The sequence below is a fragment of the Genypterus blacodes genome, unplaced genomic scaffold (genome assembly GCF_046128005.1).
Source record: "Genypterus blacodes isolate CSIRO-AG114 ecotype Tasmania unplaced genomic scaffold, CSIRO-AGI_Gbla_v1 ptg000029l_1, whole genome shotgun sequence".
Classification (NCBI taxonomy): Eukaryota; Metazoa; Chordata; class Actinopteri; order Ophidiiformes; family Ophidiidae; genus Genypterus; species Genypterus blacodes.
Window position 1 is genome coordinate 4,832,728 of NW_027466842.1, and position 13,826 is coordinate 4,846,553.

General features: G+C 39.8%; 1 protein-coding gene across 1 annotated transcript; it reads left to right on the forward strand.

The window, feature by feature from the left end:
- Positions 1-8,969: 8,969 nt before the first annotated feature.
- myl13 (myosin, light chain 13) lies at positions 8,970-12,098 on the forward strand. Its single transcript, XM_076144849.1, has 6 exons — positions 8,970-9,122; positions 10,856-10,883; positions 11,243-11,392; positions 11,487-11,660; positions 11,759-11,869; positions 11,966-12,098. The coding sequence occupies exons 1-5, from the start codon at positions 9,021-9,023 to the stop codon at positions 11,863-11,865; spliced, it is 561 nt and encodes a 186-aa protein (XP_076000964.1). The 5' UTR covers positions 8,970-9,020; the 3' UTR covers positions 11,866-11,869; positions 11,966-12,098.
- Positions 12,099-13,826: the final 1,728 nt, after the last annotated feature.

Consider the following 13,826-nt stretch of genomic DNA (forward strand, 5'->3'; position numbering starts at 1 on the left):
GGTCCGTGAACGCCTCTCATTGGTGCGCTCTCTCTTACGTTAAGATTAAACCACGACTCCGAAATGACATATTTTCTCACCCCTCAAACAAACTCCACATTCAACAGATCTCAGGGCCTTTGCCAAACCGCTTTTTTCCCCTGCAGTCTCTCAAAAAGTTGCATCTAGTAGGATTGGATTACCGAGACATAATGCAGGGAGAAGACGTCTTATCCCGTACAGGCGCCATCTGCTGCTTTACTCTCATTTACGTTAAGTAGTTTAAGCTTAAACACTTTTTTCTCCAGCTCGTTTCTAAATCGGCGTTTTGGAAGTTTGACAAGCGGCGATTTGTCAAGGCTAAATGCGAGAATACGTTCAAGACTGAAAGAATGATGCACTGTAAAAACTTATCCCGGAGTTTAATTACATCAATTGATTTACAATTATTTACTATCAAGCAGTGCTGATTACTGCAGTGATCCAGTTTTGGCCACTAGAGGGCAGAGACATCTCCACAATTAGCTTGAAAACACACAGTATTGCGTTTATTAACTTGGCAGATGATTCTATCCAAAGTGATGTAGCCATTATGACATACCTGCATGTTTTGGACCGTAGACGCAGAGAGAACATGCACACAGAACGCCACAACTGGATAGAGATAAGTATGAAACAGAAACAGCCCTATATAATAACTTAAACACAAAAAAACACAGCAAACTCTACCAAAAGTCTATGCTACATACATAATGACACAACTTTTTAAATGTAAATAATAAATGAACCTACACTGCTTTTTTGACATTTCACTCCCATCCCCTTACACAGGTGAGAAAGGGCTGCATTGATCGCTTGCCTTGCTTTGCTGTAGGTGTGATGCTGTGCAACCTGGATTCAAACCCAGGACCCTCTTGGTGTGAGACGACGTCGCTAATCACCATGTAAATAATGATGTCAAATTATGTTCTTTTTCCCGTTGCTGAGGGTAGCACCACATATCAGATTTTCACCGCCCTCAGTGTAGCTGTCAGTTGTTATGATTGTTACACATTATTGTTACACATCCAGGAGACCTGCAGCAGTATTATGGACTTGTCTCTGTCTCTGTCCACTTGATGAATGAATCCAATACTGACTTTCCTTTTAGCTCTGTTGTTGTCTCATGAGACTTCACCAGCAAATGGAAACAACTGCCCATGGGTTTATGTCAGAGGTGGGTGAGAGAGGAGAGAATATTCAGATACTGCAAGTGCAATGTTGGGTGATCATTTGCAATAGATTTGATACTACAATTGGTCATTTCACACTACAAAGAGTTATTACTTTTTCTTTTTAATGTTAAATAAACTTACAACTTCAGTAGGACAGCATATAAACAGTATAGATGTTGGTGTACTACATCGATTATAGTATAAACACCACAACTAAAAGAGGAGACTGGTGATACTGTAAAATTCCAGTTGTTGCATTGCACTGATAAGATGAGAAGTTCAACTTTCTCATTTTAGTATACAACGACTCAAAGCAAGCAGCGCCAGCTTTCTAAAGCACAAATAAACCTGACGTGATGAAACTTTCATTGCGTTCTGTCAGATCTGTGTGACTCAAACGTTCATGCTAAGTCACTTTCATGTTTTCTCTTCTTAATTGATCCCCGTGCATTTGATTCTCAACCTGAATCATGGCCTGGCTTTCCTTAATGAATGGTTTATTCCTGGGGAGAGAGATAATGAGCAATATGTAAGCTATCACGAGCAAACATCCTTTAATAAGACATGTGACCGTTGTTCTGCTCAACCGCGGATCGAGGATTGTACCCTGCTGTGTCTCAGTGGGAAACAGCAAACTACCATAAGCAGCAAAGAACTGACAAGGGCGACTGTGTGCGTGATATATATATGCTTCTCTCACTCCTTTTTTAGTCTGACATACACACAAAAAAACACAAACATTATTCTTGAAGGTTAAATGTGCCTTTAAGCCAGTGATCTCAGTATCACTATCCCCGGCTATTATAATCCTCATTTTTCACCCCATGATCTTGTCGTGCAGCCTCCACCATCATATTTATCATAAGAACGCCTGGCCTCTGATCTTTGACATCCATCGTTGATGATTAATATCCACCTCCAGTAAATTTCCCCAATGCTTTGCAAATGTCATCTATTGCTGGCTGAAAGAGAGAGAGAGAAAGAAACAGCCTTTGGGTTTTTAACACTGGATTGTTATCTTTACAGTGTTCATTTGTGGAACCAATTATCACACTAAATGCAATAGAGATAGAAAGCACTTGAAATGCTTCCAGTGTAGTCTGCACTGTGAAATAGTAATGATGAATTGCTATTGCCTTATCGCTTCCATTTCTACAAGTTGCATGATGGGAGTCAGATGTCAAGAGTCTCTGAAGTGGCTGCAGTAAAGCAAACGGGTTTCAATCATGTGGAAATCCAGAAAGCTGGACTCCTGCCCCAGAGAGTCAGAAACAAACGCCTGACAGATTCAAATGACACAAAACAAGATTCTCCACTTCATCTAATTATCAAGCAAGTGTGTGTTTTGTTGTGTGTCTGTAGATAATTAATTACTTATTATCATTATCATTATCACTAACAAGTTTTCAACAACCTTTGAACATAGGTTGATTTTTTGATTGACATATTGCCGGAAAAAATGTTCTCTCTTTTTTTGGTATAAAAACAGTAAACGCCTCAGTGAAGGAGTTGGGATGTTGAAACTCTATAGCCTGCTGTGTGACGCATTTCCCTTACAAAAACTCATGTGAAATCCCACATATAAATTCAAAGCACATGTACTTTCTGAACACGTTTTGGTTTTCATGTCTGAGCTTTTCTGTCTGGTATCATTTCACATGTGGATGAATTTATTCTCCCATGTGATTTTATTTTTAGATTAACACCCTCCCGTGTTCCATGCAAACAGCACAAACTGTCTCAATGCAATATGTTAAACATGTATTTTATTTATTTATATCTTTGTATGTTTTTACTCAGTATATGTGATCTTATGCGACCCAACCTTACATGCAAAAACAATTTATTCATAAAAAAAACATGTTTATTTAAAAAATGGAAAATTTCACATTTGTTTATGACGACTACCATCTGTCCAAAAACCACATGCAGTCTGAATGGCTTTGTGACCTCTGAGAAGGAGTTTTCTTCATTTTTAATCACTTCCATTTAGTTGTGATTTGACGTCATTCAATACAAACATACACTCTGCTTTTGTCTCAGAACAATCACAGAAACTCCCCAGAGAAATGAATTTCCAGTCAAGCCGGGGTCGGCTCATCTTTTATGAAACAACTCTTTTTGCTTTGACAGCTCACCCACTCAGGTCTCCCAAAGGTCCACCAGAAGTAGAGCAAAGTCGACCTTAAGTCGGCCAAGCTAACCATTTCTCAACGTGTGTTATATATAAGCTATAGACTTTCTTGGTCTTCATCATTTCAATAGTTGACACTTGACAAGTGTTGCAACCACTAAAGATAAACTAGCCTGAATGAAACTATGATTTGAACAGAATCTATCCAAGAAAATGCAACAACATCAACAGGTCCACCACACAAAAACCAACCTGTACAAAAGTGGCAGAAGTGCTTTTAAAGCCTGTGACTTCTGAGACTAAGAACAGACCGAGATACAACATAGATTTTGCCACAATATTGGCATTCAAAATCAAAAACATCAAAGATCAAAAAACAAATGATATGGGGGTGAATGTTTAGTGCAAATTTTCATTTAGAGGTTTTGTTTTCTTTCAAGATTATTAGATCTAACCTCTCGATCGATAAATCGGTTTCCATTTCTATGCTGATGATACTACTTCCTTTGAGCCAAATGATACAGATGCCTTGCGCTCCCACACATAAATATCTTAGAACTAAATGAAGACAATCTGGGGGGCTCACGGCCTCACAAGAAGAAGGTCCAGGCTTCAGCCCTTTCAGTGTGGAGTTTGCATGCTCTCCCCTCGTCCTTGTAGGTTTCCTCCAGGCGCTCCGGTTTTCTTCACCATCGAACACACATGTGCTAGGTTAATGCTCCTGCTAATGTCCTTTACCAAGGCACTAGGCCATATAGACCAGAGGGTGGTCCCTGGGCGCTGCACTGCAGCTGTCCACTGCTCCTCACGGTTAGGAGGATTTAATGCAGAGAACCAATTTCGATTGACCTCAGCGGTTGCTAGAACATTAATGCTCGCTGTCTTAGAATAGAAGGGAGAAGGAAATTCCCCATGGGGATAAGTAAGGATATCCTATGTGACCCGTTCTCTTTCTCATCAGCTCATTTTGTTAGATACAGACTCATACTGTACAAACACAGCGAACAGTGAGAATGAGGATTTGATCAAGCTTAGCTGCAGCGCAGCAGTGCCTAGCATCCAAACATCCAAATTCCCTGACTGGTCTGCAGAATAGTAACTTGTCTTAGCTGAGTTTAAATTGATGAGGGTGATATGAATGATGAGTGAATGACTTTGGATTCAAATGTGTATCCATAAGTCTATTTACTTTGATAAACAGTAATATTTGTGTCTAGTTGTTTAAAGTGGGACCACAAGAGGGTGCTGTGACTCAGTTGCTGGCTCATTGACGACGCTTTTCACTGTAAACTGATACACTGTCACCCACTGAGTAAATAAAAAGACTTAATAATCATTACCTAATATTGCATATCTGTGTTATTTATTGGACAGTTGTAGTTACTGGGTACTTTACAGATAGGCAATTCAAATTTAGATAGTCGTAAAATATTGCAGTTGTCAGGTAAAATAATTAATATTAAGGGAAACTTCAATTGTTCCATTCCAAACTTTGCAAACTTGAAAGGAAGGTTTTGAAACAAGGTTATTCAAAGAATTAGATTAAATCATTTCTAAAATTTCTAAAATTTAATTATCATTACTGATGCAGTAACTTGTACCAGATACATGGTGATGCATCAATAATTCAAAATAGACAGTGCTTATGATTCTTATACTGGATTTTCATCTACTAAACCAGATTTCAAGACTTAATTGGATATTGATTTAGAAATTATTTTTAGTACTTTTATTTACGGTAACTGACAGTCACGCACATCAGCTGGGGCCAAAATGGTTTAGAAAAACATACATATTAGTGGGAATCCTGCTGTGAGGTTCCCCTCCACCAAACAAAAACAGTGTTCATATTATCTGTACTAAATTAAAATGACTGCCAAACAACATGGCCAAACAGAGTCTATGTTGGAGTGGAACCAGCTCACATTGGCACCTCCATCATTTCTGCAAACAAAGCTGGATGTCACGCTGGGTCCGAGTTGGACGCAAGACAGCTTAATTACATGCTCACACACTCCACTGACTGCTTCTTGGATTTGATATTGAAGTAATTTCTACCAGGAAAGCAGCTGCCGTATTAACCACCTTAGAAGTCTTAGTGTGCTGAGTAAATGATCCCAGGGGCTGCAGTGTCGCCACAGCTCCGCAGCGAGGTAATATCGAGCTATAGGGGATTGTCTGTTACGCAATCTCAGCTCCTGATGCATTTACATGGTGCTGCATACATACCACTGAAGTATACAATGTGTTTTACAGCATGTTGGAATGGAATTTTGACTGTTTCGTAATTCACACTCACAGTTAATTCAGTCTGGGGAAACATTTAGCAGCTATTCCTCCGTGTTTGATCTTGTTTAGGTCAGCACACAAAGGCAGGCTTTATTATTTGTATAAATATGTATTAGATGAGGTGATGGAGAATATTATAAAATAAGGTTGTATGATCATAGCAACCAGTGAGCTGTTTCAGAAACCACAAAATTATAGAGTCAGTTTAAACTTCTTTTATTCCCAACATATTCATAACATTTGTATGGGTAAGCACACTTTCATGTATGCTGCCACAGTGCTCTGGAGCAAACTGACAACTAAGATCATACAAATTCAAGAAGGAAGAAGGGACGATATGTTTATTTATTTAAATATTTATTCCTGTACTGTTTATTCCAATCCATTGCCATTCGTGACTGACAATTTATTTGTTCCATGTGTTGTCTTGTTTGTTCTGTACAGAGGAGAACAATGGAAATACACTTTTGAACTTTTTTTTGTGTCATCCTCCACATGTTTAAAACATATGCTACGCCTGTCAGTGCTTGTGGAGCCTTACATGTATATTGTTAATATATGTAAGGTTGGAAATCAATCAGATCAAACTAATCAAATCTAATCTAAAACAAAATGGGAATTATTAAAGCTGCTTCCTCTCAAGAGGCCACTGGCTGTTTGCTCGCCAATGCTCGTTCACGCTCACTCGGCATGACAACACAGACAGCAGGTTAAGATTGATTTCCTCGCAATTGTGTGGCAGTTACACTCGGGACAAAACGATTCATGATTTTAACTGGGGGCACCAACAATACCCTCCGACACCCAATTCATTATTCGTATAGTTTTAGTGATGAGGCTCAATCACAGTTGCAGATTTATGATGAATAAACAGCAGCTGTGGTTTTAAATCCGGGCTGTTAAATCAGTATACAGCTGCAGTGAAGGTCGCCTGGTGTGTCCAAGAAACAATTGGCATTGTAAAAGATTGGACACTTTCCAACATTCTTACCAGGCAGACAACAGACTAAACACCAAAATAGCAATCTACACAGGTTAGGGACGTTTTAAGAGTTTGACCCCCATGAGGTTGGTGATGACATGGATTGTTTCTGCAGCCCGTCAATGACAATCACCTCGTGGATCTGAACTGGGAGGGGTGAAGTTGGCAGCAAGCTGTGCATGGCTTGATCCATTTATACTCAGAATGACAGCCATAGTTTCCTTCCTCCTGTGTCTCTTTGTACTGTTACACCCAGCCAGGGTTCAATCATGTAATACTTGAAAATAATAATGAGCAAATCGCAGAAACGACTTGTTTTTCCTCCAGCGTTCATTAATCTGATCACAAGTTGGAGCACTGACGTCCACAGTGGACCAGGTCGGGGTGACCTCAGGTGAACAATGGCAGATCAACCTAGTTAGTTAAACGGTCTATTTCGTACTAATATTAGAAGGAAGCAGTTGATACTTGATTGATTATTTCCGCTGACAACATTTCCAAAGCAATTAGAGAATGCACAAGTGGTCTTTTTTTCATTTTTTCTAGATTATTGCTGAACAGTTGGGCTAATGTGGTCTGTCATCTTGGTCCAAAGCCCAAACTGGCTTTGACATCAGCCCAAGGAATTTTGAAGTGAGTTAATTAGGCATCATGTTTGTTTGACAGAGTGTTGTTTGGGAAATTTGCCAACTCATTTATTATTTACATAGATGACACAGATGTAGGCCACTGCTCTTCATCATAAACTGGAGGTCTCAAGATCTTTTTTTCAAAGTTGCTTTGTCAGCAGATGAGTTCTAACCCCCCACAACCCTGCACATTTTTAGGGATAATGGAATCATGGATAGACTATGAGCGGTGGATGGAAAAGAGAGTTATACAGGGCAAAGGGTGAAAAGAGGGAAAAGAGGCAATTTTAAATGTTAGACATGACATAATACTATGTTGCTGCGTTGCAGGATTGCTGCACCTTGGTCTGCTGCCATGACAATCGCGAGTGCGGATTCGCCAGAATTCACCATTTGCCACTCTGCACTTGACGGGATGCCACATTGACATGGGTTGGAGCCTGTGCATGAAACACAAGCACAGAGCAGCTGTTGAGTATAAAACATCTCTCAGCGCAAAGACAAAGAGCCGCGATGATGTCCGGGTCAGAGCAGATGATCGTAGGATCATTCTGCTGAGCGTGGGGGGTTGATTTATTTACTCTGTACTTTCATGCAAAATAAGCAATTCAATTCATTCAAATGTTTCTCAAAAATAATGCAAAACTGAATTATTATTTGTGAATCAAGAACAGTCATTGTAATAAGCTTGATAAATGATGTAACAGAATCTGCTTTGAGTTCATACCAAACATGATCTCCTGCCCTTAACAGTGCGTTAGAGGATCAGGAAAACCATTTTAGTCCACCAGGACTGCAGGCCGTCAAGTAAAGGGTCAATTTATGAAGCAATGACGATGATTATGATTAATATCCTTGATTTCATGCTTGCATGTGATCATCGGGCATCCATTTTGATTAATTACTGACTTATTTAAGATATTATATCATACTTAAAACTAGGGACATGATTATTGTTTTGCAGTCGGTAACAATTTACAAGCTGGATCAGAATGTTGAGTTCCTTCTTCTTTTACAAGAAATATATGAATTAGATTCAGATGATTTTCTTTATAATATTCTTCAGTTTACATAGTCAGTTTTCATACTATTTTCAGAAGTTGTTCCCGAAAGTAGCACTTGGTTGTTTCGTTTTTGACCTCTGTGTTATTGGCGCTTGATTTCAGTTTGGAGAGGCTCTTTCACAGAACACACTTTGAGTGTGTGTCCGAGGTCAGAAATAGATCTCTATGAATCCTGTTTTGGCCGAGATAGGATTAATGCTCTGCACATCCCTCTGGTAAAGCCATGTATGTGATCATCACAAACAAGTCTCCCAGCATGCAGGAAGAAGAATGCTTTCAAATGGGATGTAGGTTGCACTGTTGAGTAATAATTAAAGATAACTGATGGAGATTGATTGGCCAACAACGGCCTCGGCTCCTCACTAATTATCATCACACCTCATTGAATGAAGTCAAGGAAAGGGAGGTTACATAAGATTTCACATGTTGATGGAAAAAGCCTGATTTAACAGAAGGTTGCAGCCTTGATTGAAATTTCCACTAATATAGATCATATGATAATGATGTCCACAGACAATACCCTTTGTCTTAAATAGAAACACAAAGGCATGGCCTTTTATAGTGCTCGCCCTATTGTTGGCAGCATCACGGGTGATGAAGGGGGGAGGAGATGACACCTGTGGACAGTCGATAAAGAGGCCAAGGCTCTAATGGGACACCTCTACCCTCAGGGTGCTGGACCTCTCTGCTGTATCTGTTCTCCCCTCTGCCTCCTGAGAGCCCTCTGCCATGGCCCCTAAGAAGAAGGAAGAGCCCAAACCTGCACCGCCCCCCAAAGCCCCAGAGCCAGTGCGCCCCAAGACCCCAGAGTTTGATGCTACAACAGTGACGGTAAAACTAAACACAAACAGCTAATTCTTTTAATGAAACAGTGAACTCATTTGTCTTGTCTTTGTGTTGTACCATTTTGGATTGATGCAAGCAGCAAAGGGAAATCAAGGAACATTTGGACTAATGAGCATTCTATTCTATTCTATTCTATTCTATTTATTATACAGACTGATGAGAAATTTCATTTCAAATGTGTGTTAATATGCAAAAATAGCATTTTAGTATTTATTTCACAGTTACAATGTTACACCTGAGAACAATAAAGTGATTTCATACTTACTAATAGTTTATAGCGTGTTTCTGGAACATCAGAGACCTCGTGTGACATAAACCTGGTAGTGCAACACGACTGACTCTACTTATGGATGATGACAATACTGGAAGAATTACAAATCTGTATTATATTGAAAGCATTTCCACAGCAGCAAAGAATATTTGCTTAACTCTAATCCTACATAAGACTTTGTGTTGTAGGCGAGTAGGAGCTTTTTTGTGAGGGTCAAATTTAGAGACAATCTAGCTAATATAATAGCTGATATAAGACATCATGGAAAACTGCCTTTTGCTGACTTGGCCCTTTCTCAAAGGATAAATGTCTTTCTGGTTGAGTGAGTTACCACCATGCTACAATGGAGTGCGGCTAAAGCCACAAAATATGATTTTCATTATGTCTGTGAATAGCAGACCACCCGGACCACTTCTCTGAGGGCAAGAGGGTGGAAAAAGCAGCAGGAAGAAAAATACAGATAATTATATCCATCACCATCCATCTTTAAACTTGCTTAGATAAGTGTTTGGATAATATTTCCTCAGAGCTTGGTGGAGAGGCTGGGTTTGTAGATATCCAGACATCGGTCAGAGCCTGGGGCCGTTGTGTGAAGGGAGTCCAACGTATACACACAGCATAAATAATCATCACGTGGCATGTTTACTCAGAACACTGATTTATTTTTAGAATTACAATAACACATTAAGCTGGAGCGTGACGGAGATCGTACAAATGACTCGTCAATGTCAAACTGAACTTTTTGGTAATGATTAGTAACAGAAAAAAGCTTGGTTTAGCTTTAAGCTTTCCGTGAGCTGCAGCACTGCAAAATGCTCATTTGTACAGTAAATTGGAATGTAAACTCTGTGATTTTATTTGCTTCATCTGTAATGTTTGAGGAATGCACAGTATTTGGGTGAAAGAAGCATTGATATTGAAGCATGCTTTCATATTTATTGCATATCAAAAAGGTTCAGGACTGTAAAATGCGTGAATTGCATGTGACCTGACCGAAAAAGTATCTTAAAAGCATCACATAAACGATAAAATGTTCAACCCTGAGAGTAAGTGGTGAATTTCAGTTCTGGTTGTTTGGAAGTCAACCAGCCCACAGAGTAACTTAATTATTTACAATGCAATTCTTTCCATCTGACGCATCTGAAAAACATGACAGCGTTTACAAGGCGAAAGTGTTGGACTCAAGGTTACTGCTAAACAACGTCAACCATGACTGCAGCAGATGCTTTGAATGAGCCGAGCGTAACTCGATCTTCCCGGAATGTCACCACCACAGGGACAGTTAGATACGATGGCGCAAGGCAAAGGAGACGAAGAAGGTCAGCGAGATCAGGGGTCGCACTTGGTCGCTTGCCCTCTTTAATAATGTTATTTCCCCTGCAGTCAAACCTGTTCACTTGCTTTGCTGGATTTCTGATCTCCTTTGTTTTTCTTTGTCTCTTTCCAGCTGGAGTTCACCCCGGAGCAAATTGAGGGTAAGGATGAAGTCGTTAGAGTTGTCATTTAGACTGTCAGTTATTTATAGAGGCAATGAATAGTTTGGGGTGCTGAAGCTTCCCATTAGTGTAAGAGGAACAGCTGATAAGAATGGTGGTTTAGAGGCCTCAGAGAGATGAAGGTGCATGTCAGTCACTTAGGGTTTGATTATTTATTTAGCAAAGGAATGTTTCATCCGAGGCATTACAGAGGTACTGCATTGTTATTGCACCTGTGAGGAAACAACTTTAAAGCCTCCACTCAGAGTGTAAGATTCTGTATGTGGGGAAACTAGTTTGTAGTTTTTGGAGCGAACAGATTTCAAGATGAGCTCCTGTCTTGTTGTTGTGCTGCACAGACTTCAAAGACTCCTTCCAGCTTTTCGACAGGACACCAAACAGCGAAATGAAAATAACCTACGCGCAATGCGGGGATCTGATCAGGGCTTTGGGTCAGAACCCAACCAATGCAGAGATCATGCACGTCCTCGGAAGGCCCAAAGCTGAAGGTTTGGCACCATTGATGTTTTCTTCTGAATCAGAGAGATAATACGCTTGGATTGGATTGTCTTGGTAAAAAATAATCGCGATTTTCTTCCACAGAAATGCAAACCAAAATGCTCGACTTTGACCAGTTCCTGCCCATACACCAACACATCTGCAGGGCCAAGGACTGCGGGACGTATGAGGACTTCGTGGAGGGTCTGAGGGTGTTTGACAAGGAGGGGAACGGTACAGTCATGGGTGCTGAGCTCAGGCATGTTCTGGCAACGCTGGGTGAGTTCAACGCGTCACTCTAGATGTTTGCGGTTCATCTCTAATGTATTATTATTTATAATGGACTGAATGCATTTCTACTGCCTTCATGGTCACAGGTGAGAAGATGAAGGAGGACGAGGTGGAACAGCTAATGCAAAACCAGGAGGATGCCAATGGCTGCATAAATTACGAGGCGTTTGTAAAATACATCATGGCATCTTAAAGAGGTACTCCTCTCCTTCAGCCGTATTCTGGAGTGGCATTATTCTGCGTAATGAAATCAGTTTAAATGTTTAATGAAGGTTTTTTTTCTCTTTTGTTAGAAAACCACAACTCTGAATTGTTGACCTCAGAAGACCTTTGCATTTATGTAAACTCCACCATGTATATTTCTCATTTCTGATGTGCCTCAGATGGATCAAGAACTCCTCAATCCTTCAACGTGTTTTTGTTCTATCTGTGCTCACATTGCACTTAATAAATGTTCACAATGTGGATCATGGTGAATAAACTCATTGTTTTTCGTTGCGTTTTCTTTATGTTAATATTAATACAATAGTAGGGCAGCTTATTATCTGTCCTTTTATTTATCACTATATACATTACTTGCCTTCATTTATTATTTATTATTTACATTTGCGAATGAAAGTGAAGGAGGACGAAAATGGAGGAGGACGCACACAAATAAATCTTAGTTTAATAATTTATCAAATTGATTGACAATACCCTCCCAGCCTTTGCTGATCAGGATGAACACACACGTTCCATCCAAGAAAATCGATCATCAATCATCAATGTCAAACAAGACATCTTCTCACGGTAATCAGAAGACAAACAGCATTTCCCTCTTAAACCAGTAGAGGACGCCGTTGTCCGGTAATATAAGGCTTCAGTAAACATTGTGGTCAAACTGCCACTGCGCTGCTTTGATGAATGCAGCAAATCTTGTTTGACTGCATGCGTTCCAGCCTTATATTAATAATATAACATATACTAACTAGTAAAGTATATTGAATATACTAACTATTCACTATATTAAACTATATTTCCATCCCTCACTCTCCACAGCACCAAATTTTGTCGTAACCTGCGTTATTGGTGTCTATTTACTTTTCAGTGCTTGGTTATTCATGAAACCAGTGGCGAGATCTCATTTGAATGAATAAACCCACATCACACAGCACTTTCATTATACTATACTTGTTATACCTTCTCATTATACTTCTCTAACCTAATGAACAGAACTATTGCCGCTTCTTCAATCAAACCATGTCTCTGACACACACAAACAACTGATTGTTCACAGAATGACCTTCATCAAAATGCTCTTCTCCAGCTACATCTCCTTCCCCAGCCTACACACAATCTTATCCTGCCAGCTCTGCTTTATCAGCTCAGTGTTGCCAGTTTTCCATTCGAGCTCCGCAATTGCACCAGTTATCGCTCCTGGGACATTTAGACTTAACAGCGCAGCCTGTACAATCCAGTTAACCCACTGTATCCTACTGGGGTTTATCTCTGATTCTAATGTTATTCGTGGGAATGCCAGGAATTGCAGAAATAGGTCATGTTTCACAATGAGGAGAGCAGGTTCCTCACATGTAGAGACAAATAAATGTTAGGCGTCCATAAATAAATAACAGTTCCTCACTCATTCATCAGGATTTTATCTAATTAAACTATCCTAAATGCCATTAGGGAATGCCATGCGTAGCAAGTGATGTCTCTCTCTCTGAGTTATACTTCAGTTACAGTTATATTTATCATCCAAGCAGCACATGGCATTTATTAGGTTTGAGCTATATAAGCTGTAATAATGCTGACTGCCAGTGTCACAGATTATGAGTAAACCCAGATGCAGTAACCATGTGAATATAAACAGAGAGGATGAATTAGATTATGTGTCCCATCCATCAATTGACGATTTGTTGGCATTTTGTTTTTAGTCATTCATCTGTGTTAATGTCAATCAATCCACTATCTATCCCTCAAACCATCCATTTTCAACATACCGTCTCATTTATAATCCAGCCAGTTCAAGTTGGCAGTCTGTCACGCGTTAACAAATATACTGTATATACCACACACACACACACACACACACACACACACACACACACACACACACCTGGGGGTAAAGTAGAGTCTCCTGTAAAGATGTGTGTGTGGACTGTGGGAGGAAAA